This window comes from Candoia aspera, chromosome 4, assembly GCF_035149785.1.
Source record: "Candoia aspera isolate rCanAsp1 chromosome 4, rCanAsp1.hap2, whole genome shotgun sequence".
In the NCBI taxonomy this organism is placed as follows: Eukaryota; Metazoa; Chordata; class Lepidosauria; order Squamata; family Boidae; genus Candoia; species Candoia aspera.
This window is the reverse complement of record NC_086156.1, coordinates 105,385,779-105,412,027: the sequence shown is the minus strand read 5'-3', so window position 1 is coordinate 105,412,027 and position 26,249 is coordinate 105,385,779. Positions and strand designations below refer to the sequence as shown.

The 26,249-nt window shown below is 40.9% G+C and overlaps 3 protein-coding genes across 3 annotated transcripts; all 3 read right to left on the bottom strand.

Moving 5' to 3' along the window:
* Positions 1 to 4,968: 4,968 nt before the first annotated feature.
* On the bottom strand, positions 4,969 to 5,898 carry LOC134496870 (olfactory receptor 4N5-like). The gene has a single exon (XM_063302585.1). The coding sequence runs from the start codon at positions 5,896 to 5,898 to the stop codon at positions 4,969 to 4,971; it is 930 nt and encodes a 309-aa protein (XP_063158655.1).
* A 7,136-nt stretch (positions 5,899 to 13,034) lies between these two features.
* On the bottom strand, positions 13,035 to 13,964 carry LOC134496869 (olfactory receptor 4N5-like). The gene has a single exon (XM_063302584.1). The coding sequence runs from the start codon at positions 13,962 to 13,964 to the stop codon at positions 13,035 to 13,037; it is 930 nt and encodes a 309-aa protein (XP_063158654.1).
* A 6,968-nt stretch (positions 13,965 to 20,932) lies between these two features.
* LOC134496868 (olfactory receptor 4N2-like) lies at positions 20,933 to 21,862 on the bottom strand. Its single transcript, XM_063302583.1, has one exon. It carries the CDS (start codon positions 21,860 to 21,862, stop codon positions 20,933 to 20,935), a length of 930 nt encoding a protein of 309 aa, XP_063158653.1.
* Positions 21,863 to 26,249: the final 4,387 nt, after the last annotated feature.

Here is a 26,249-nt window from a genome sequence, read left to right as displayed (position 1 = left end):
GAAATACAAGAAAAGAAAGTATTAAAGGTCAGAAGGCAGAGTTGGGCCACTATTGGGGGCTAATTATAGGAATGAATTCAGCCCCTGAAACTCTTGCCCTATTGCCTCTTGCTCACATTTCTTCCTAGGGCTAGTAGCAATTGTGGGTGAGGCGGGCAGTTGGATGCATTGGGGGAAGAGAGGAAAGGGAAGGATGGGTAAGATGGCCATTACCGCTTCTGCTCCTGCTCTAAGTATCAAGTAACCATTGATATCCACAAGTATATTACTTCTTTAAGAAAGCCAGAAGACTATGGGTGTCCCTGGATAAACTGGGCCCTAGTGTATGATTCCTTCTACAGGTCTCCAAGGACCTTATTAAAAAGCTCACACCAGGCAAACTTTTTTTGAAAATCAATTCTGCATTAAGTTTATTCATTAGACAGGATTTTCCCAAGCAGATAGTCTCCAGGTGTCTTAAATTACAGGGCTCATCTCTTCATGCAGAGGGGAGATGATGGGGATTTTTAGTCCAACCAATCAAGAGGGTGCTGGCTTCAGAAAGTCTACCTATTTCCATCAGGAGCCCTGTTTCTCAAAACAGTTGTCAGGGACTTTTCTCATATTGCTAGTACAAGAAGCAATATGGATACTTCTTTTTAAGATGCCCTATTTTTAAGCTGGGGGAAGAATTGGGCAGACCCTAAAAGGTGATGTCCCCACTTGAGGACAAAGCCAAACAATCTTTATTTCTTGACTTGTTTGATTCATGGATTTGATTTCCATTTTTTATGATTCCTATTACTAACCAATGCCCGATTCCCACTTTCCCCTCCCCACAGCAAACAGGTATATCAAAATGGAAGGAAGGACTAGGTGGGAGAAGAAAACGTGATGATGGAGACACTATGCATGATGTAGTTATTGAAATGTCAAGGAGACAGACAGGATCTCCTGGTTGCAACTGCTATCATTCAGCTGTGTGCCTGATCCAGCAGCTGGTTTTGCAGAATCAGGGGCTCCTCCTCACCAGGATTGTTGAAACTGACACTAGTTTCAACCATTTTGAGGTAGGACCTAGGGAATATGTGAAAACTGTGTAAGCCCTAAAATAGTTATATTCATGGTATAGAATGAAGAAAAACTCCAAAGCTAAATCCACCTAGGTGTCTGATATGACCACACTCATGTTGTGGCTATGAGTCCCTCTCCAAATTTGTGTGGTTGTAATGGTTGCCTATTCTGACATACTCAGCCTCACAAGCAGATTCTTAATGAAAACTGATTTGTTGAAAGAATAGTATGCAAATACAAAGAAAGCTGAGAATGACCAAAAGCGCGCCAAATACAAACTAAAAACCCTCGCTTCAAACCCGATCCCGCCCCTTGCCCCACCATAGCAACCACCCCCTCCCAGGTGTTGGTAACCGTACAGATCGGCCTGGGAAAGTAACCTTGAACACATGCCATAACCCAAACATACATTCCTCAGCAACATGAAGGAGAGTACAGCCCGGCTGAAATTCCTCTCCCAGCAAATGACAGACACGGATCAGGAAATTGACATGCAAAATGTTACAATGTATCCAGACCATTGGAACGATGAACATGACATACCACCCCCCTTAAACAAACGAAACAAACCAAACTACGGAGCAGGCTTAGCAGGATAAGCAGTATGAAAATGGGCAGTTAAAAGAGGGGAGTGAACATCGCGAGCAGCAACCCACTCAGGATGAGGGAAATGTTTCCAACGGACGAGATACTGCAGTATATAACGAAGCCGCTGTGAATCAAGAATTTCCTTGACTTCAAAGTGCTGCTGACCATCAATCATAATGGGCGCAGGAGGTGCAGGGTGTGGATGCCAGCAATCCAACTGGTGGAAAGGCTTGAGTAGGCTGCAATGAAAAACGGGGTGCAAATGTTTAAGATTATGTGGCAAATCCAACTTGAAGGTAACGGGATTAATTTGGTCCACAATGGGGAAAGGACCCACAAACTTGGGTGCCAACTTCTTAGAGGGCTGTGGGGATTTGATAAACTTGGTGGAAAGATAGACTTTATCCCCGACTTTGAAAGTTGGCTGTGGCGCCCGCTTGGCATCTGTGTGGCATTTATAGGCAGCCTGGGCATCTACAAGAGCCTGTTGGATTTTGGGCCAGGAGTCCCCCAAATGTGCTGCCCAATCCGTAGGGGACGAGGGAGGAGACGTTGGTCGAGACAGCTCAGGAATGGGAACAAAATCCCAGCCAAATACGGTATGGAAAGGGACTTGCCCAGTGCTTTGATGTACCACGTTGTTGTAGGCGACCTCAGCAAAGGGTAGGAGATCGACCCAATTGTCCTGCTGATAATTAACAAAAGCACGCAAATATTGCTCCAGTGTGGAATTAAGTGCCTCTGTAGATCCGTCAGTCTCAGGATGCGACGCAGTGGACAATGCTTGTTTAGTGCCCACCAATTTCATGAAAGCCCACCAAAACTGGGAAGTAAATTGTGTGCCTCTGTCAGTCACCAAACAGGCGGGGCTCCCGTGGAGCCTGTACACGTGTACAAGGAAGAGGCGGGCCAGCTGTTGAGCGGAGGGAATAGAAGCACACGGAATGAAATGGGCTTGTTTTGAGAAATAGTCTTTTACAACCCAAATCACAGTTTTCCTCTGGCTCGGAGGCAAATCCACGATAAAATCCATAGAAATTTCCTCCCAGGGGTGAGAGGGACTGGCCACTGGTTGCAACAACCCTTGGGGCTTACCAACCTTCCTTTTGGACCTGGCGCACACTGGGCAGGAGGCGGCGTAGTCTTTGACATCACGCCTGAGTGTGGGCCACCAGAACTGGCGCCGCACCAAATGGAGTGTTTTCACAAACCCAAAGTGACCAGCCACTTTATCATCATGGGAACGGAGCAAAATGTCCTTGCGCAAATCATCAGGGACATAGAGACGGTCGTGCTTCCAAGCAAAGCCCTGGTCAAAAGTAACATTGTTCATATTCGCTTGCAACCAAGTGTCAGATTTCAATTTGGAGAGAAACTGTTGTTGCAAGTCAGAGGGAATTGGCAAACTTCTTGCATGGGGTGAAAGTGAAACGGGCTGCTGTGCATGAGTCTGGCTGCGAGTCACCGCTGCCATACCCAATTGGGGTTCAGTCCACACTGTGCCCACCACGTCAGGCACAGAGCTTGAATCCTGGGGCAAGCAGGACAGGGCATCAGCTAGGAAGTTTTTCTTTCCCGGAATAAACTTTAGCTTGAAATCAAAACGACTGAAGAATTGAGCCCACCTGATTTGCTTTGGGCTGAGCTTCCGCAGTGCACTGAGCGCTTCAAGGTTCTTGTGATCAGTCCAAACCTCAAAAGGGTGTGTAGCCCCTTCCAATAAGTGGTGCCAAGTGTCTAAAGCAGCCTTAATTGCAAAAGCTTCTTTCTCCCAAACATGCCACTGCCTTTCTGTCTCAGAAAATTTATGGGATAGGTAAGCACAGGGCTTGAGACACCCCGACTCATCTGCCTGCAGCAGGAGTGCTCCAGTGGAAAAGTCAGAGGCATCCACTTGAACCACAAAAGGTTTGGTTGGATCGGGATGTTGCAGAATGGGTTCAGCAGTGAATAGCTGTTTAAGTTTGTCAAAAGCCACCTGGCATGCAGGCGTCCATTTAAGCAACGCCCCAGGGTTTTTTACCCTTTGGGTATCACCCAACCCTTTTGTTTTGAGTAACTCAGTGAGGGGCAATGCTATCTCAGCAAACCCCTGGATAAATTGCTGATAATAGTTAGCGAACCCCAGGAAACTCTGGAGCTGCCTACGCGTACATGGCCGCTCCCATTCCAGGATGGCTTGAATCTTAGCTGGATCCATCTCAATACCCTTGTCAGAAATTCTGTAACCCAGATAGTCAATTTGAGACTTATGAAATGCACATTTGGATAGCTTAGCATACAGTTGAGCCTTCCTCAGCTTGCTGAGCACTTGTCTCACCAGTTTTTCATGTTCCTCCCTGGTTTCAGTATAAATCAACACATCATCCAAATACACCAAGACCCCTTTGAACAAATGGTCATGCAAGACCTCATTGATCAGTTGCATAAAGACCCCAGGCGCTCCCGCCAACCCAAAAGGTAACACTTTATACTGGAAAGAGCCCAGAGGGCAATTGAAAGCAGTTTTCCATTCATCCCCCTCCCGTATGCGAATTCGGAAATATGCCTCCCTCAGATCTAACTTGGAGAATATTTTCCCCTTCGCCAGATGTGCTAACATGTCTTTGATTAACGGTACGGGGTATTTATTCAATATTGATACTGCATTTAGTCCACAGAAATCTGTACATAGTCACAAAGTTCCAATTGGCCAATCTCAAAAAAGTAAGCAGTGGTGAATCTAGTTAATACCTTGATGGGAGATTCAGCAAGAAATCGAAGACCTACAGTACATTGGAAAGTTAATCAAACACCCCCAAAGAAGGCAGTAATAAACCAGTTCTGTGTTGCTCTCAAGAAGAATGACATGGATGTATTATGTGGTCTCCAGAAATGGAGCTTGACCCAGAGGAGGCTTATTTTATTTAGGAATCAAAGTATTATTACAATTACTTTTTTATCTGTGGCATTCAGGTGAATTGGAATTCAGATCCCATAATCTCCATCCATTGTGCTTTTACGTCTTTTTGAGTCTGAAATGTCATTCTCTTGCTCAGACTATACAGTTTCACAGATCTTAAATGACTACTGGAATTACAGTCCACCAAATTATAGAACAGGCTGCCTGATTTGCTACCAAGAAAAATTTTAGAATGGACTATTACAGTGCTCTATCACTCATATGCCCCAGATTTCACAATTTATTACATATTAATTTAAATTTACTGTCCCACTTCACATGGTTAATTTAATTTTGCTGTTTCAGCACACAGTACTATCCCAGGAAACTAGAATTAATTAGCAGAAATGTAACACTGAGCTCATATTCCTATCTAATCTTGTCATTTATCTGCTAAATTTAATATTCATGAGGAGTCTCCACATGGCAACTTGGATCTCCTTGTTCCTCAAGGTATAGATAACAGGGTTCATCAAGGGGAAGACCATAGCATGGAAAAAGGCCACCACCTTGTCAAAAGGGTAGTCTTGGAAAGGGTGGCAGTAGATATAGATGGCTGGACCAAACATGATGAAGATGATAATGATGTGGGTGATGCAGGTAGAGGAGGCTTTGCTCTTCCCTATGGTGGAGCCCATCCTCACTCTCATCAGCAGTGCCAAATAGGACATAAAGAGGAGAATGAAGCATACAATGCTTGGTATACCACTGCTAAAAAACATGGCAATTTCTAGAGTATAGATGTTGGCACAAGCCAATCTGATGATCTGGGTGATATCACAAAAGAAATTGTCCAGCTCGTTGGGGCCACAGAATGGAAGTAAAATGATGAGAACGACCTGGATGATGGAATGTATGAATCCTCCAAGCCATGAAGCTACTACCATTGTGCAGCAGGCGACTCTGGTTACCACTGTGGCATAGTGCAATGGATGGCAGATGGCAACATACCGGTCAATAGCCATAGCAAAGAGGAGGAACATCTCAGCTCCTCCTAGAAAATGAATGAAAAATATCTGAGTGATACAGCCTGAATAAGAGATTGTCCTGCAACCAGAGAAAATGTTGAAAATGAGCTTTGGAGGGGTGACGCAGCTGTAAAAGATATCAACCAAGGCCAGATTGGCCAAGAAGAAAAACATGGGAGATTCCAGAGAGGGATTCTTTAGAATTGTCACAATTATGAGGATATTCCCAGGAAAAATGATGATGTAGAAGAGCAGCAGAAGAACACAAAGGAATGTCTGAAATTCCAAGATTTGTGATAATCCCTGGAGGACAAATTCAGTCACTGATGAATGAGTTTCATTTTCCATCCTGATACCTGTAGAGGAATATAAGTTATAGGGAATCAATGCTAGTCTTTTCAATTTAACCTTTATGTAATTCCAAATAGATCAAAGCAATGGGTTGATGAGTCCTGGGGCCAGTAGATTTTAATCCCAGTTGGATATCAGTGTCTGTCTAGACCATCTGCATTCCTGGAAAATGTTGATTAATATTAACACCCCTCCAAAGCTCATTCTCAACATCATCTCTGGCTGCAGGACAATCTCCTATTTAGGCTGTATCAATCTGAAATAGCCCTCACCAGTCTGGATCCTTCCAGATAGTATGGATTTCAATGTTTAAAATGCCCAACCAGCAAGGCTAAATCCTGCCTTACAAGACAACTAGGCGTCTACTGTTTACTCTTATTGATCACATGGATTTTCAGTTCCCACCTTTACTGTGCTGTCCTGTTACTGCTACCATCTTTAGCTGCATAGACAAAAGTTGACATTGTCAGTTTTAAGAAAGCATGATCCCTTAACATTTCCAGCACTTCTCACTGTCCAGAAAAAACTCAATCTCAACCTTTCCCAACCTGTTGCTCTCCATAACTGACAAACCACAACCCACAGCCTGGAATTCTGATTCAATGTATTTGTAGGGTCCAGGATTGGTGACAGCTGCATCAGAAATTCTTGATGTTGAATATGGTATACTAATGGATTAAATAAATTAATAAAATAATACCTTTAGTCCCTGTGAAGCATCCATTTAGGTCTAGATCACAGGAGGGTAGCCCGTTGATGAAAAGTGGCCTGATTGATAATCACAAGAGGAGATGTCTTTAAACATGCCCCCCCCAATTACCCCCAAAAGCAAGTTTGAATTTCTGTTCATGTGTTTCTACATGAGGCAGTAACACCGAGAGAGAGTTTTAAAAAATAGACCAGTAGTCATCAGTGGAGCAACCTTTCACCACAAAAATTGCCTAACATCATTCTGTTTTAAGATCAGCAGCTCATTATTCATTATGCTTTCAACTGAGATCAAATGGACCCTCTTACTTGTACCATAGAGAGTCTGAATGGATTTGGGGTGAGGTGAGGGTCGCTCACTGGCTGCAAAGGAACTATGTCAGAAGGAATTGGCACTCAGCTGTTGAGAAAGTATAACAGATTCTGAATTCTCAGCCTACCCATGTAACTCCCCAACCTCAGATATTATTACTATTACTATTACTATCTGACTTTCTTCTAGGAGCTGCAAGGGGTATACATAATATTCCTTTCTTCTACTCCCTGCAACTTCTCAGTAAGGTATGTTGAGAGAGGGACAGAGAGAAAGTGGCTGATCCAAAGTCACTCAGCGATCTTCCATGGTAAAACCTGGATCTCCAGAATCCTAGTTCCACAACCTATCTACTACACCACAGAGGATTTAACAGATGTTAATGGCTCAGAAGAAAAAAAAAAGATCTGATGGCAACCCAAGGAAAAGAAAAGAAAAGAAATATTTTGTTGGAAAAAAAAAATTATGTTCTATCAAATGAATCCTTGCCTTCTTCTCTGAATAGAAGTGGCAAAGGTGGTTTACATGGAAGAGCCTGGAGGAAGAATGCAAGAACTGAAAACAAAAGATATTGGGATGGAGTTGATGGCCAGGAATAAATTAAGGACTTGCCATTTGTTCTCCTCTCCTAAAGTTTCTGGTAGCCTTTCTGGCTGACTGAAGTGTTCTCAGTTCATTAACCGTACAACGTCTGAGTGAGGTTTGTTCAAGACAAACACCACAGTGAGATGTATTGCTTTGCTTTACTTTCCAACGGCCTTACTGAATAAAAAAGGCAGCATAAACCTTATGTCTTCTGTCCCTTTCCACTAGTTTGATTATTCACACTTCTATTTTATGTTTATTCATCTGGACCTGTGCTCATGACTCTCTTTGTACTATCAAATAATAAAACTCTGGAACAGTGGTAGTTACGGATGAGAATTAGCAGCTAATGAAATCCCAGTAAAAACATCAATTCTTTTAAAATACTTTAGACTTGTCAGCACTTCTGCCTCTTTTAAATGTGGAGGCGAGATCTCCTATCACCAAGAAAATGATATAAACCTATCTGTGAAGCCACCAGGAGTTAAAGGAGATTTTACCTACCTTTCTACAAATCCTGAACTATTCCAAAAAGCAACTGCTCATAGAGTGACTTAGCAAATCAGTCCGTCAGTCCTGGTGGTTTTGCTCAGGAGAAAAACAGCCACCTCTAAACTTGGTGGCTTTTGTAATTTACAGCCCAGGAAACCCTCACATATGGTGACTCCATTTTATGAGGATTCAGCCTCTGATACTGGGGAGAAAAACACATGGACTTCTAGAAATAACATACTAGCTCTGGGTTACCACTGGTAGTATCTGGCTGTTCATGGAGACTCAAATCTCAGCTCAGTGCCTTCTTACCTGAAATCAGTCTTTGAAACTGCACTTTCTGGCAGGAAGGATGTTAATCTGTAGGTAATCCATAAAAAGCAGTTTTGCATATTGAACTGTGCAATAAATTGGATCAGAAGTTGGGCAATAAGGTTGCAAATCACATAGTTCAACTATTACTTTCTCTGACTTGTATTTCCAAAAGATATTGCAATAATAGAAGGTTGTTGGTTTGCTCTCTCTCAGTTACAGCTGGCTGGCAATCTTGGACACTTAAACATCAGTAAAGACTGATGGCAAGATGAATGAGGGAACGTTCTCAGAAATGAAAGAAGTTCAGAAATTGTTCTCATTTAGCAATGCCTGTTTTCTTCCACTATTTGCATATCTTTCACTAAAACATATATACTGAATGCAAACCAGATTCATGCTTCTACCCTGTGAAAATATCCATGCATCCCATCTATCTATTTATATGAGGACTGGGAAAAATGGAGTAAATCTCTCTGTAAAAAATCAGAATATTGGTGGGATTTCTTAACATGTAGAGTAACTGTAAGTTGTTCTCTGTCCTTTGTATTCCTGTCTCATAAAAATATATGCAAAGTAGAAAATAGCACATATTTCTTTGTAAACTTCAAAGAAGTTAAAGTAGTTCTGATGAACATATGTATGTTGCTATGATGGGAGCTAGGGGAAAAATTCAAAACAAAACCTAAATTGAAGCACAGCATTCAGTCCATAATTAAAGGTTTTTAGAAGCAGTGAATGCAGCCCTTCAAACCTTTGCTCTAGTCTTCCATTAACTTCTCATTCACTTTTCTTCCAAGGCTTACTAAGAAGGTTATGTGATGGGTGATGGGTGAATTACAGGGAGACGAAGGAAAGGGAAGGTTGAGTAGCTATGTCCTTCATCCCTTCCACTTAAGATCTGGCACTCATGCATTTCTACAAAGGTGTGCTATCAGAGAACCAGAAAATTCTGCATTTCCCTGGACAAACTGAGCCCTCGCGTATGATTCACTGGTCTCCAAGGTCCTTATTAAAAAAAACAAATACCAGGCAAACATTTTTGAAAATCTGTTCTGCATTAAGTTTATTCATTAGACCTGATTTTTCCAAGTTGGTACTCTTCAGAGTGTTAAATTACAGTCCTCATCAGTGCACAGGGATGATGGGAATGATAGTCCAATCAATCAAGAGGACACTAGCTTCAACATGCCATGATGATGATGATGGAGGATACTGAATATCAGGATATGACAATCCAGTTATTTGCCAGCCTCTTTTTCTCCATGTGTGTTGGGTTACAGCTCTTAGAATGCCCTGACGACATGATCTGAGACAGCAGGTTAATTCTGACTTGTCCAAATAGGTCTTTCTCTGGACTGTAAGGTAGGAGGAAGACCTGCCTTCTTTCAAAGTCTGGAACTGGATCCCACTCACTTTGGAGTTAACCCATTGTCAGTTCACACTATGTCAAAATTAATTCACAGAACTGTAATAAGACTAACAGGATGGTCATATAAACGCCTCTTCAGAGGTACAATGCATAGAAATCAATAGGTTCTACTTCTGGTTGCGGAGGTATGGAACTATGCACTAAATATGTTTAATTCAGCTGCAACAAATGTTTACATGTGAATGATTTCCATCTAAAGGGTTGGACTGCCTGCCTTCCTGATTTCAAGGTAGATCTTCAAACATGATAATTACTTTAAAAGCTGATTATTCCTGTATGAATACCCTTGTCAAAGAAACTAGCTATGAACTTTGTAGATCCACCTCTCTGAAACTCACATCAGAGTTGCCATTGGTACCAAAAGATTTGGGGATACTCTGGAGGATTGTTATATGGGAAAGATGGCCCACATATAGTTGTTGAACCATGATATGCATTTCTTTTATGTTCTCTTGCCCTGTTGTTCCACTGTGGAATTCTTGTTGGCATCATCATATTTCTACCCCATTTGTTTTCAGAATAATTGCATTGAACTGGAAGAGGCTGAGAGATTGCGACTGGCTCAAATGTTTTCCAATTCATTTGGACTAAAGTTGCTGCTGGTCATTTTCCCATACAGCCAAATCTTTTTGGCCTGAACAGCTGACTAAAATGCAACACTATTGTTTTGAAGATACAGGTTCCCATCTTCCATTTACAGTTCTGAACTCAGTAAACTAATGTAAAATTATACCAGTTTTCCAGAACTAACTGCAATGTTCCTCCAGGAGATCCCAGCACGATGTTCTTTAGAAGGTTCTAGCTTCTGCTCTCATCACAGTCTGGGTTTCTCAGACTTTAAATCACTTCATTGGCCATTACATGAGGAACACAAGGAGGGATGAGTAAGGAGATGCTGTGCAGTATTAGGAAAGGTTGTGGGGAAAGAACATGGAAAAATAATGGTTAAGATATTCAGAAAATCTAATTTACTTCTAAATCAGGGTTGAGCATTTAACACTGTTTGCTTTTTGGAGGATGAAGCATAGGAGGGATAGGAGAGGTCAGTCATGTTGTTGTTCAGATAGGTAGAACCAGGAGATGTTAGGAGGCATTTTTAAAACTTCATTCATATAATCAATTTATAGGATCTTCTAGAGTCATCCAACCATTGTTATGCCAAAATAGCAGTAATGAGGACAGGATTTATATCACTTCAATGGCACAATAAAAACACTGCAAGTTATTAAAGCGGCTATGCTCTTAATAAGACTTTAATATATATTTTAGGGTCTACAATAAGACAATTACATTTCATTCTCAGATCAGATAGTAGAAAACTCTGTCACTAATTTACAGCCATTTTTTTTCCAGGGAGGAATTTCTGGGCACAAAGAAGCTTATGAGATTTGGCTTGTCCACTTCTGGCTAAACAAATAGAACTGAAACAGATAGTTTCCTCTGTTCTATTTAGTATAAGAATTGTTGATAGATTGCTTCCAAACTTCCCTTTAAACACCAAAACAGATTATAGAACAGATTGGAAGTTTATTTACTTTAATGTTCACAAACAGTCCCATTAGGTGACAGCACTGATCTGACCTTGGCCAATCCCAAAAAGGTTACCAGCATTGGACCTGGTACCGACTTGGAAGGGAGACCATCAGAAAACCCCAGGCCTACTGCCAAATCCCATATATTATTGATTTATTTTATTTCATTTGAATTTATTAGCTGCCCAACTCCAATGGACTCTGGGCGGCATACAAAACTGGAAAGTCCATAAAAACAGATAAAGCATCAGACCAAATTAACAGCCCTAAGACAATCTTATAAACAACACAAATCAAATGAAACAAGGGCCCTACATAAACAATAACATGTCAACTGCAGGCCTGGGGCCAAAACCAGGTTTTCAAGGCTTTCTAGAACCTTAGGAGAGAGGTTGCCATCCTTATCCCCGGGGTGATGCTGTTCCAGAGGGTGGGGCCTGTGACAGAGGAGGCAGGCTTTCTAGGTCCTACAAGATGGCAATATTTAATGGAGGGGACCTGGAGCACACCCACTCTGCTGGAACATACCAGGTGGGCAGAAACAATTAGAGATAAGTGGTCCCTCAGGTATCCAGGCCTTATGCCATTCAGGGCTGTACAGGTAACAACCAGCACCTTGAATTGCACTTGGGAGCCAACTGGCAGCCAATGCAGCTCACATGGCAGTGGTGAGAAATGGGCATCCTGAAAGGTGCCCATTATTGCTCACACTGCTGCATTTTTTAAAAAGAATTTTTATTGAAGATTTTAATTACAATAGTAAAATCAAATACAAACTAGACTCAGAGAAAGAAGGAGAAAAGAAAGAAAGAAAGAAAGAAAGAAAGAAAGAAAGAAAGAAAGAAAGAAAGAAAGAAAGAAAGAAAAAGTGCTAAGAAAAAAAGAAAAAAGAAAGTAAGATAAAGAAAAAGAAAAGAAATACGGTATATAAAGACGTGACTTCCAATCTTGCACCTCTGCATTTTGAACCATTTGTAGCTTCTGGGTGGTCTTCAAGGGCAGCCCCATGTAGAGTGCATTGCAATGATCCAATTGTGAGGTTAAAGATTTTAAAAAGGAAAAATCTACAAAATGAATACAAACTAATATAAAGTAAGAAAAAAGAAAAGAAAAAAGAAAGAAAGAAATCAAAGTTTTTATTTTCCTTTTTTAAAATCTTTAATAAAGTTTCTGCAGAAAAGCAATTATCCAATTGTCAGGTGACCAGGGCATGAGTAACTGTCTGAAAGACAGTCGTATAACACTGTATAATACACACTTGTATAAGGACAATAACAAAAGACTATGTGGGAGATGTAGATGTTCTATACATAGATGTGCATGGAGTCACCATAAGCTGAACAGGACTCAAAGGAGATTTTACTTTATTCAAGAATATGTGCATTATTTCCATCACTATTATTAGGCACAGAGGTATATAATCACATAGCATTCAGATCAATTTTTTTTTTTACTCTCTGAGTTAAAAAAAAATAAATGCATTGGATCTGTCAGAACAGCACAAAAGCTTACAGATCTTAGTGAGCTGCTCGAATCATGATCCACCAAGTCATAGAATAGACTGTCAAATTTGCTGATAAGAAGAAATTGAGGGTGATAAATTATTTTATGCTATCCCTAGTCTGTCACACATTTGTCAGTGTATTACAAAATTAATGCTTTTCTACTATCCAAGGGCAAAGTCCCAAACCAGTAATTAGTAAGCAAAAATGCAACACTGAGCCATACTTTCCTTTACTCTGCCTTGAAATTCATTCATTTAATCGATAAATTTAATATTCTTGAGCAGTCTCCACATGGCAGCTTGGATCTCCTTGTTTCTTAAGGTATAGATAACAGGGTTCATCAAGGGGAAGACCACAGTGTGGAAAAAGGCCACCACCTTGTCAAAAGAGTATTCTTGGAAAGGGTGGCAGTAGATATAGATGGCTGGACCAAACATGATGAAGACGATGATGATGTGGGTGATGCAGGTAGAGGAGGCTTTGCTCTTCCCTATGGTGGAGCCCGTCCTCACTTTCAACAGCAGGGCCCCATAGGACATGAGGAGGAAGATGAAACATGCAATGCTCATTAGGCCACTACTAGCAAACGTGAGGAATTCTAGAGTGTAGGTGTTGGTGCAAGCCAATCTGATGATCTGGGTGATATCACAAAAGAAATTATCCAACTCATTGGGGCCACAGAATGGAAGTGGAATTATGAGAATGACCTGGATGATGGAATGTATGAATCCTCCAAGCCATGAAGCTACTATCATAGCCCAGCAAGTGACTCTGGTTACCACTGTGGCATAGTGCAATGGATAGCAGATGGCAACATACCGGTCAACAGCCATAGCAATGAGGAGGAACATCTCAGCTCCTCCTAGGAAATGAATGAAAAATATTTGACTGATACAGCCTGAATAGGAGATTGTCCTGCAGCCAGAGAAAATGTTGAAAATGAGCTTTGGATGCGTGACAAAGCTGTAGATGATGTCCAGAAAGGCCAGGTTGGCCAAAAAGAAAAACATGGGAGATTCCAGAGAGGGATTCTTCAGAATTGTCACAATTATAAGAATATTCCCAGGGAGGAGGATGATATAAAAAAGCAGCAGGACAACAGAAAAGAATAGCTGTATCTCCCAGCTTTGTGATAATCCCTGGAGGACAAATTCAGGTACTGCTGAATGACTTCTGTTTTCCATCCTTAGAGCTGTAGAAGAAGAATAACAGAGGCAATCAGTGCTAATCATTTCCATTTAACATTCAGATCACTCCAAATATAACACAGCAATAGTTCAGTGATTCCTGGAGATAGTAGTTTTTTAATCCCAGAGTTAGAGTTTGTCTGGGCCATCTGCTTTCCAGAGAACTAATGTCATTGTCCTCATCTGAAACCTATATAGGAATATATAGTACAGAAAGAACATGGTGAAACAGACTGGTTCCAGGCTGACAAAGAAGTGTGACAAGGCTGTATACTCTCCCCTTATTGGTTCAACCTATAAGCTGAATATATATTAAGGGAAGCTTAGTATATTTTGGAAGAAGAAATATCAATAACCTGTGCTGCGCTGATGACACTACTTTGATAGCTGAAAATGCAAAGGATCTGAAAGCTCTAGTCAAATGGCATAGTGAAAGAATGGGGCAAAAATTTAATATAAAGTAGACCAAACTAATGACAACAGGTACAACACCCAGCCTCAGAACTGACAGGGAAAATATTGAAGTGGTAGATAGCTTCTGCCTTTTAGGATCAACCATCAACAGTGAAGGGATAAGCAGTCAAGAAATATGATACAGACTAGCACTCGGTAGAGCAGCCATGAAGGCCTAGGAAAAGATATTCAGATGCCATGTTGTGTCTATACCTACAAAGACCAGAATAGTGCAAACAATGGTATTCCCTGTGACACTCTGTGAAGTGAAGGTTGGGTTTTGAAAAAGCAGGATAGAAAGAGCATTGATGCTTTTGAAATTTGGTGTTGGAGAAGACTCCTGAGACTGTGGACTGCCAAGAAAACAAACAAATAGATCATCAAATAAATTAACCCAGTGTTCTCACTCAAAGCACAAGTGACCAGGCTCAAATTATCCTACTTCAGACACACCATGCAAAGACCTAGTTTTGTGGAGAAGGCTGTAATGCTGGAAGGAAAGAGAAGAAGAGGACAGCCAGCAAGAACATGGATGGACTCATTTACAGTGGTGATGGGTGCATGGTTGGAAAACCTGAAGGACCATGTTAGAGACAGATTGTCATGGAGAAAATCTATCCATGTGGTTGCTAAGAGTTAACACTGAATCAATCAATCAATCAATCAATCAATCAATCAATCTGAATTTAAAACCAGAAACCATCTGTAGCACTGATTAGGAAAGCAAGTGCATCATACCTGAGCACTTACAGAAGAACATGGGCTGACTGTAGACCTTCCTTGAGTAATTATGTAATGATGGGTTAAAGTGATGGCACCTACCTGTCCAACTATTGTATGGATCCTTTGAAGAATATGCTCAGCTTGGCAGAGGGGCTTCAAGCTTGCTGTCATGTCATTTGAAATATTTTTTTCCCAAGCAATCAGGTAGCCAGTATGTTTGAAGAGACTCTTCCCAATGAAAGCATCTCAAAGGAGATTTTTCTTCAGAAAGGGAACTGAAGATTCTTGAGGAAGATTCTTATGGAAAAAGGAATGGCTTGAGGTTTCTCTTTGTTTCTCTCTCTCTCTCTCTCTCCCTCTCTCTATGTGCAAGTTTAGTTATCTACTATTCTTTGTCTTTTCTGACTCTTATTATGCTGTCCCTTTCCTTCATTTTTATTACTATCACAACCATTGCCCATCCTTCCAGTCCCACACTAGGAATAATACTGTGGTGAGTAGGAATTACAGCAAGAAATCCTTTCTCTACACAGGAAGGAAAGAAACATCCTCCCTGCTGAAAAAAATCTTCTCCTTGACCCATACTGTCAGTTGTGAAAGTCTCAGAAACTAGAATAGTTAACTACTTCTAGATCCCAGCACTTGATCACACAATCTCTGGTTGATTAAGTGTTATCAAGTCAGTGTTTGTTCTTAGGGACCAGATGGATAGATCCTCTCCAGAATGATCTGTCTTCAGCTTGGCTTTTTAGATCTCTCAGTGGTAGATTCATTGCTTCTGATGTGGGAGCGGGTGGGCAAAGGAACAAGGTATCGTATAAGCTGCTTTAAGGATAAGACCATTCCTATATCACAGATGGTAGCACATGGACTGTATGTGATTCCCCTGGAGAGGGGACTCAAAACATCCCCCTGACTGATTCCTGAACACATGTTTGTATATGTGGGTGTCTGTGTGTGGCAGTGGCACAAAGAAAGAGTGAGTTAAAAGGCCTTTAGAAAGGCAACTCAAACCTTGCTCTCCATATCCTGCTTAACTAATTTTGATCACTCACTGTCCCATTTAAGTAACCTCGCTTCCACGCTCCTTCTCTTTTGTATGATCCTGACATTGTTTGTGATAAATACTATCGAATAATAAAACTACCAGGCACAATGATAGCTATGAATGTAAGTTAGCAACTAAAAAGGTCCCTATAAAAACATTAGTTCTTCTAAAATACTATAGGCACATCAACCCTTCTGCCTGGTTTAACTCAAAGGAAACCATAAGAACATGTCTATGAAGTGACCAGGAATGAAGCCTGACTCAAAAAAGACTTTACTTACCTTTCTATGAAAATGAACTTCTTGATCCTGATAGATTGGTAGCTAGTGCAGATCGCTGGGCACAACAGTTGTAGACTACGGCCTCTGAGTGACTAACATGGTCACTCATTCTTGCACCAGCTGTATCTTATGAATCATTCCAAATGGCAGTTCCATATAAAATATGTTGGAGTAGCCCAGTTTTGAGACAATCACTCCACAAATCACAGTGGCTGATCTTGGGAGGAGAACCATGTCATCTAGAATTGACAGTTTTTGTAACTTCCAGCCCAGGAAACTCTCATGCATGACATCTCCATCTTATGGGGTTTTAATCTCAGCTTCTTGGTCTGCATCCAGCCTATGATTGCATGAAACACCAGCCCATGAGGCATGAATTCAGAATAAACAATTTCTTTCCTCATTGATGTATATTCCTTGTGGACTCTGACACTGGAGATAATGACACATGGATTTTTAGAAACAGCACACTGCCTCTGGAAGTATCTAGCTGTCCATAGATATTCAAGATCTTCAGCTCTTTGCTTGACATCACTTTTGCTGGGGGATTAACTATCTCACTGCAGGGAAAACAGCCCTGTCTATGGAATTGCACAATAGAAAGATGAAGAAAACATGGTTGTATTGATCCAGGAGTTGGACACTAGGGTTACAAACAGGTGCAGTTGCACTACCTGCAGAATTAAACCAGTGGATTGCTTGCAATGCAGGACAATCTCTCAGTTGTCATCAGTGGGAACTGATGACAAAATGTGACTTCCTTTGCAATGGAAGCTTGTGATTTTAGGTAGAGTTAGCTGGGAGAGAGGGGTGCATTTTTGGAAAAGGTAGAGCACAGAACCTGTTCTTGGTTGCTAGATTTAGCAGTATCTATTTTCTCCCACTAGCTATGTAACCTTTAGGAAAAAAATATACTGTATCCTGAATCTAAAACCAATTTCATGCCCTCCCCCCCCATGCCGTGTCTGCAGAAGATGGAGAAACATCTAACATGCCACATTTCTGGGACATGTATTTGGTCTTTCTTGTCTCAGAAACCTGTATGTGAAGTAGAGATTATCAAATGCTTCCTTATAAACTACAAGTCAGCTAAAGGTGGTCAGATGAACAAATACATTTTGCTTTGATGGGAACTGGGAGAGTAAAGAAAGGAAAACAGATCCTTTTGAGGACCACGCTGGGTGCACTGTTGGAAACTTTTTATAAGACCTGAATTCAGTCCTTGAAGCTCAGTCATCCTCTTGCTCTGATTTCATCCTGACACCAATAAAGAGCATAGCGAGCAAATTAGGCAGATAGAAAGGAGGAAAAGAAAAGATGGACAATGTGTTAGTTTCCCATCTCTGCCTTAAGATCTGGCAGCCATTCATTTCTATGGGTCTATCATTTTCTGCTATAAGAGACCAAAAAGTTTGTGTGTTTTTCTGTACAGACTGATCCCTGGTGTACAGTTCCTTCCACTAGTCTCCAAGGTCCTTATTATAAAGCTACAACCAGTAAAAAAAGTAAAAAAAAAAAAATCAGTGCTGCCTTAGATACATTCAGTAGACCTAAGTTCTCCAAATCATGGTATCCTTTGAGTGGGCCATAATTTTATAAGTTGTCCTGCTTCTTTCTCACAACTGTACTCAGAGAATATTTTCTTGTATTGCTAGAACAAGAAGCAACATGATCTCCACTGGTGGTACATAGGGATCTTGACTCCTGCCAGCCCTTTGGGGTATGACCGGCCATGAAACAATAGGGATTCCAGGAATCCTACTTTATCGTTGTGGAGAATGTTAACAAAATCTTGAAAGGCTCTCCAAAACCTTCACCACCCTGTTCTGAAGACAAGGACATCGAGGCTGTGCTGTTCTGAGGCTCTTTCTCAGGCTTTTTACTTTCCCAGGCCAGAGTCACCATTTTCGCTCTCTCTCCGTCCCGCCGCCCCCCCTTCATTTCTCAAGGTCGGAGATAAATTCCTCCACAGCCCCACAGCCAACTCCATCAATATGTTCTTCCATGAAAGTATACATTTTAAAACTGTTTTGAGAAAACTAATAGCGACCACCAGCATATTCTGCAGTTGGGTTTTTAGAAGATAGCATCAAGGTATAACTTCTCTTTTTCTGTTGTTTCAGGGATATTGACTATAGCATATGATGCTCCAACCTTTCTCCAAACTCCTGTTTTCCTTGTTGGTTGGACTTCGCCTCTTGGAATTCTCCCAAAACAGCCCCTGTTCCTACAATTTAATTCTGACATCCCCAGTTAGATCTTTTTCTGCCCTGTAAGCTAGGAGGAAAAGCTGCCTCAGTGCAAATTTTGGAACTGGGTTCCCCTATACTTTTAGGCCCCAATAGCCTGCTTGTTCACACTAAGCCAAAACCATTGCACCAAACTGTTGTAAGACTGACAGGATGATTATTTTGTATACCAATCTCTTCAGTGATACGTGTTTCTTTGGATATGTATTTATTTATTTATCAATCAAATTTGTCACTACCCATCTCCTCCCGCCAGAGGGACTCTGGGGGGTTTACAACAATTATCAATAAAACAATAAATATATAATAAAAACACAATATATAAAAATACAATATATAAAAATACAGTTACAGGTAAACAATAATTATAGATAAAAGTAGAAACCAAATGGCAGATGATAAGTCAGTCCTTGTATGCGACAAGCACTCTAGGGCACTAGCCATCCCCAAACGTGATGACTCCCCTCCCTGCCCCAAGCCCGGTGGCAGAGCCAGGTCTTCAGATTCCTCCGGAAGTCCAGGAGTGATGGGGCTAGCCTCCCCTCCAGGGGCAAGATGGTCCAGAGGGCGGGAGCTACTGCAGTGAAGGCCCGCCTCCTGGACCCTGCCAGATGGAATTCTCTTACTGACAGCGTCCGCAGCATGCCCTCTCTGCATTATTAGTTGGGACAGGTTGACCTAACAGGGAAGAGGCAGTCCCTCAGGTCTACCTCAGCTCTGCCTTTCCATGGAGGAATTCCTGATGCATCATTATTCCTGATCCATTTTGTCTTCAAGACTTCTGGAAGAGGCTTGAAAGATTTTGACTGGTTCACATTCCCTCCAGTTAGTCTGAAGTAAAGTTGCTGCTGGTCATTTTCCAACACAACCAAAATGATTGTTCTGCACACTTCCCTCCCATCTTCCATTTACAGTTCTGATCTAGGGAAAGCTAGTGTAGAATTACACTGTGTTTCACATAGTGAATCACCACGTACAAACCTGAAGAGATTCCAACATGACGTCTTTCAGATCTCTTCTGCCTTCAGCTCTCATTACAGCCAGGGTTTCTCTGTCTCTAAATCACCTTATTGGCTATTACATGAGGAACATGAGGATGGGATGAGGAGGGAGATGCCATGCAGTAATGGGAAAAGTTGTGAGGAAAATTCATAGATAAACAATGGCCATGATATTCAGAAAATCTCATTCTGTTCTGAATCAGGGTTGGGCATTTAACACTGATAGCTTTTTGATGAATGGAGCACAGCAAAGGTAGGACAAGTTAGTCATTATGTTACACAGATAGAAGAAATCAGGACTTTCAGGTCCCCACCTGCTCCCGGATTTGGGTAGAGAGATATGGTTGTCTATGTCAGTACTTACAATACGACAACTGTACTTTTTCCCCAGCTCAAACAATGGGAAACTCTTATGGCAAATCTTGTCAGAGAAGGCCTGTTGGATTCAAAGAGGGCTGTTTGACTTTGTTTGCCCATCTGAGGAATCCTTTACTTTGTTTTGATTGGTATAGAATTAATCGTAGCTTGCTTCCGAACTAAAACAGTTTGGAAGTTTGTCTACTGTATCACTGAGGACCTGCCACCTAGCTGATGTTGACCAATCTGAAATATGGTGAAACTCATAATTACTGGAATGGGAGGCTATCAGGAAATCTCCGGGTTTTAGGATAGCCCCCAACACCGCCCCCCCCCCCCAAAGACAACGACAAGCTACTTCTATATGAACAAACATATAGATCTACATGGAGTGGTCACAAGCTGAGATTGATTCAGAGGAGATTTTGCTTTATTCAAGAATATGCATATTTATTTCATGCTTTATGATTAGGCACATAGATATATAAGCCTTTCCAAACCATGTGGAATTCAGATAAGTTGGATGTGGAATTCCATTATGTCCGTCCAACATGCTTTATGTGATTAGTAATGCAAATGTTTTGTCAAGACTGCACAAAAGCCTTGCAGATCGTAGTGGGCTGCTAGAATCACAGTCTACCAAGTCAAAAAACACACTGCCAAATTTTCTGCAAAAAAATAATTAGGGGGCATTATAATGGTTATCTACCCTTAATATGCCACCAATTTCACGGTTTCCTACATAATTGATCTTTTCCAGGACAAAGCCAAGTTAACTGTAATTAATAAGAATTAATAATAAAAATGTAACATCGAACCACATATTCCTTTACTCTCTCTTGAAATTCATTCATTAATGTCTACATTCAATATTCTTGAACAGTCTCCATATTGCAATTTTGATCTCCTTGTTCCTCAAGGTGTAGATCATGGGATTCAACAAAGGGAAGATCATTGTGTGGAAAAAGGCCACCACCTTGTCAAAAGGGTAGTCTTGGAAAGGGTGGCAGTAGATATAGATGGCTGGACCAAACATGATGAAGACAATGATGATGTGGGTGATGCAGGTAGAGGAGGCTTTGCTCTTCCCTATGATGGAGCCTATTCTTATTTTCAACAGCAGGGCCCCATAGAACATGAGGAGTAAGATGAAACATACAATGCTCATTAGGCCACTATTAGCAAACATGAGGAATTCTAGAGTGTAGGTGTTGGTGCAAGCCAATCTGATGATCTGGGTGATATCACAAAAAAAGTTATCCAACTTGTTCGGGCCACAGAATGGAAGTGGAATTATGCGGATGACCTGGATGATGGAATGTATGAATCCTCCAAGCCATGAAGCTACTACCATAGTGCAGCAAGTGACTCTGGTTACCACTATGGCATAGTGCAATGGATGGCAGATGGCAACATACCGGTCAATAGCCATGGCAATGAGCACGCACATTTCAGCTCCTCCTAGAAAATGAATGAAAAATATCTGAGTGATACAACCTAAATAGGAGATTGTCCTGCAACCAGAGACAATGTTGAGAATGAGCTTTGGAGGGGTGACACAACTGTAGAATATATCCAGCAAGGCCAGGTTGGCCAAGAAGAAAAACATGGGTGATTTCAGAGAGGGATTCTTCAGAATTGTCACAATTATGCAGATATTCCCAGGGAAGATGATGAAATAGAACAGCAGCAAAAGAACAGAAAGGAATAGCTGTAACCCCAAAACCTGTGATGATCCTTGGAGGACAAATTCCGTTACTACTGAATGACTTCCATTTTCCATCCTTAGACCTGTAGGAGAAGAATAACAGAGGCAATCAGTGCTAATCTTTTCCATTTAAGATTCAAGTAACTTCAAATATACCACAGCAATCAATACATGAGACCTAGATACAGGAGATTTTTAAAATTCCAGTTGGGTATCAAGGTTAGAGTCTATCTGGACCACCTGTGTTCTAGGAAACTGATGACTAAATATTTCTTTGGGAGGAAGTCTAATTTTAGATGATCCCTTAAAATAGCATTTCCCAGTCTGCATCCCTTGAGTTATAATGGACTTCAACCCCTAGGATTCCCCACTAGCACAACTAAAGCTACTTTACAAGATAGCTAGACTTCTACAGTTTGCCCTTATTATTAATAACTAATACTAATTATTTCAATTCTTTGTTTCAGGTAGCTACACTGGCCTCTACCATCTTGAGATGGGTAGACACCCCATTACCAATTTTAAGAGGGCCAGATAATTTAACATTTTCCCCTACCATCTCCTTCCATGGCTCCCTTAAACTAGTTCAGCTTTCTTCAACCAGGTGCCCCTCAGGTCTGATGAACCTGAACCCATAATTCTCAACCAGTATGGACTTTGGACAAATTTGGGGATATTATTGGCTCTGAAATCCACTATCTTTAGAGGGCTGGAGACAGCTTCATTAGAAATTCTTGATGCAGAACACAAACTTGATGAAAGAAATAATTAAACAGTATCTTAAAGTCTTTGTTTCCTGTGAAGATTCTATTAAGGGCTCTTTAATATCTGCCGAAGATTTGCATCCCTGGCTTAATATACAAATGTGATCATACTGTTCTGCAGGAGGGACTGCTTGAGGTTTCTTTGTCTCTTTGTATCAACCCATCAAGGTAGACCAGACTAGGAAACCAAAATCATGCAGGCCAATCCTACTTTTATTACAAAGTTATAGTAACAGAATCTTGCAAGTCTGAATGCACTTCCCCCTCCCCCCCTTTTATCTTTGTGAGAACTAGGGAAGGTCTTGTCTGATGCATTTTCTCAAGTTACTGTTCTGCCCCAGACTCAGGTTTCTTTCATGTGACCATGTTCTTGGCAGTGGCTCTTCTTCCTGCCCCTCAAGGTCATTCCTTCTTCCATTACACTCTTTTTCTCTTGCTTCTTCACATGAGTGTTTAGCTATCTGCTATGCCTTGCCCTTTTTGACTGTTGATATGCTAATCCTCTGTTCCACTTGTAGTACTGTCACAACCTGTACCCACTCCTCCCTTCCTAAATTAGGAACATTATTACAGTATAGCGAGTGGGAATTACTACAAGTGTTGTTTTCCATTTTTATAATCTCATTGCAAGCTGTTGCATTCTAGAGTCATTTTTAGATTCCTTTTCTGTAAACAGCCCGGCTTTGTGAGATGCTTTCAGTAAAGTGTCTTTAATTCCCTTCCTGTAATCATTAAACCCTTGATTCTCCTCCTCTACAGTTTGTTTTACCTGTAAAAGTCCTCCCCCTCAGTCTTCTTTGGATGGTATAATCTATCAACATCAGTACAAGATGTAGAACATTATTGATAGTCATCAATTTTCTGGTTTCCTGGTCAAGGTTCATCTGAATCCAATCTGATATTCCTGCAGTATATCAAATTATTGGTATTGGTCATAGTTGGTGGCTCTGACTGTATTTTCACCATTTAGGTAAAACTTTAGGATTTTCCTTAATCATTTGCAATACTGTGGGCTTATTTTTCCTCTTAATTTGGTTGTGAAATATATTTGATGATGATGATGATTTATACCCCGACTTTCTTCCAGGAGCTGGAAGGGGCATACATAATATTTCCTCCTTCCACTCCCCAAGCTTCTCAGATAGGTACATTGCAAGAGAGTGAGTGATTGAGAGAAAGAGAGAGAAAGAGAGATGAGGAAGAGAGAGAAAGGAAGTGGCTGATCCGAAGTCAGTGAGCCTTCATGACAAAGGGTGGACTCAAAGCTGGATCTTTACAGTCCTAGTTCTGAACTCTAACAGTGCACCATGGAAGAGTTTATTTATTTATTTTTAATTTGAATTTTAAAAATTGACAAAGTACTCGTCCATTTTAACATGCCCATAATGTTCACTACAAGCCGTTTCCAGGATCCTTATCTTTTATATAAACACTGAAATTCCATCATTCTTTGTAAAACAACAATTCACTACTTTGGCTGGGATGCAAGGGATTTGATCAGATACTTTTTCAAGAAAAGCCATAGACCAGATCTTATCATTCGATCTATCCAATGAAATATTATCCACGTTTCCATCGTTTAGCAATGATGAATGTGGCTGCTATATGCAAAAATGTAATGATTTTTTTTTTAAATCTTGCAGTTTCTTATTCTGGCCATCAAATCTGTGTAGCAAACCTAGCTTTGGAGAGAAACGGTCTAACTTACTGAAATGATTCAGAAGATATGTATGAATGATTTGATGGCAACCCAAAGAAAGGGAATGAGGGTGAAGAAAAAAACCCTTTGCCTGGAAAAGAGGACCTGTTTTGCCCTTCTCAAATGATGTCCTTCCTTTCTCCTCTGAATAGCAAGTGGAGAAGGGGGATTGCATGGAGGAGCCAAGAGGAAGAATCCTACCAAAGAAAAACAAAAGCTATGGGGAGTTGATGACCAGAAATAAATTAAGAACTTACCATTTGTTCTCCTGCTCCAGAATTGCTCATAACTCTTCTGGTTGATCTAAGTGTTCTTAATCCATTGATTATACAACTTCTCAGTGGGGTTTGTGCAAGACCAACACTGCAGCAGGATGTAGAGTGTTGCTTTTGTTGCCCAGGTCTTTATTGAAAAAAATGAAAAGCCAGCACAAATCTTGTTTCTCACATCCTGTTCCACTAAGATGGATTCCAGTTTACACTTGTTCATCTAGATGCTCTTTCTCCTATTGCAGCTGTGACATTCTTTGTGACAATATTGTACTATCAAATAATAACACCATCTGGTACAGTGTTAGCAACTGATGTGAGTGACTCGCTAAAACAAGTCCAAACACATAAACAAAATCAGTTTTCCTAAATAAAAACACATCAGTTGAATGTGGAGGGGAAAACTCTTTTTACCAATAAAAGATACAAATGTATCTATAAAGCCACTAGGATACTTTCTTTATCTTTTCACTGATTTTATCTATAAGCATTGAAAAATACTGTACATTTTGACTGATATAAGCTTCTTGGTTCTGGCAGCCAGAAGTTGAGCACAGGACTAAGAATTGCAGACTAAGGCATGTGAGTCACTTCTATGGTTGCTATGTTCTGCTCCAGTTGTATCTTCTGAATTAGTCCAATATGCAATTTCTCATGTAGTCAATTACTGCATCAGTCCATAAGCCCCAGTGGCTCAGCTCGGGAGGAAAACTACCTTACCTAAAACTGGCCACTTTTGTAATTTCCTGCCCAGAAAACTGTCACACATGATGTGTCCAATTTATGGGGACATAGCAACAGCTTGTTTGTCTGCATGCAGCCCACAACTGCCTGAGACACCAGACCCACAAGACATAGGCTCATTATAACAGAACGATTTCTTTCCTCACTGATTAATGTAAGAGTTCCTTATGGTCCTGTCTCTGATGCTGGAGACAATGACATATGGATTGCTGGGAGTAGCACACTAGTGCTGAGCTGCCTCTGGAGGCATCTGGTTGTCCATAGATATTCAAGAGCTTCAGCTCACTGTCTTCAGGCCTTAATCATTCTTAATCGAAGTTCTGGATGGGGGAGGGGGAATCACAATCTTGAGATAATACATGAAAAACGGCTTCAATTTTGTATGGATGTGTTGGTCCAGGAGTTAGATGATAAGGTTGTAAATATAGATGTAGTTGAATCAGTACTTGCACTGTGTGTTGCAATAGATTAGGAAATAAACTGGGCCACTTCAGATGGGGGATGGCAGGATTGCCTTGCTGAGTATTTCCTTAAGGAAACTGCTAGGTCAAAATTGCTTTATTCCATGTGTGAGTATATATCTATCTACCCATCCATCGATCCATTTGTCTGACCCACTATCTATCCATCTGCCTTTGAGCCCATGGAAGCTGTACATGTCTGTAGAACATGAAGCTAGATTTATAGCACTATCTAGGGTTGGATCATGGGTCAACCATCCTTAGACCTTTTTTTGGCCATATTTTATAGAATAAGCCAAAATTGGCTGGGTTTTTGTAACCTACTAAATTTTCACCATGATTACAAGCCAGGGTGGCTGGATTCACAAGTATGCTAAGTCCAAACCAAACGAAGTACATTATGGTTTAACATGATGAGTGAAGAGTAGAATCACTGAAATCTATGGTTGAAATCTTTGAATCTGAAAGTGTGGACAGTTAAAACTTTTCTAACAGGTCATTTGCAGTCACACAAGGAAAATCTTG

Coding starts and splice junctions, on each gene's coding strand:
- LOC134496870 (XM_063302585.1), bottom strand. CDS start 5,898: ATGGAAAATGAAACTCATTCATCAGTGACTGAATTTGTCCTCCAGGGA.
- LOC134496869 (XM_063302584.1), bottom strand. CDS start 13,964: ATGGAAAACAGAAGTCATTCAGCAGTACCTGAATTTGTCCTCCAGGGA.
- LOC134496868 (XM_063302583.1), bottom strand. CDS start 21,862: ATGGAAAATGGAAGTCATTCAGTAGTAACGGAATTTGTCCTCCAAGGA.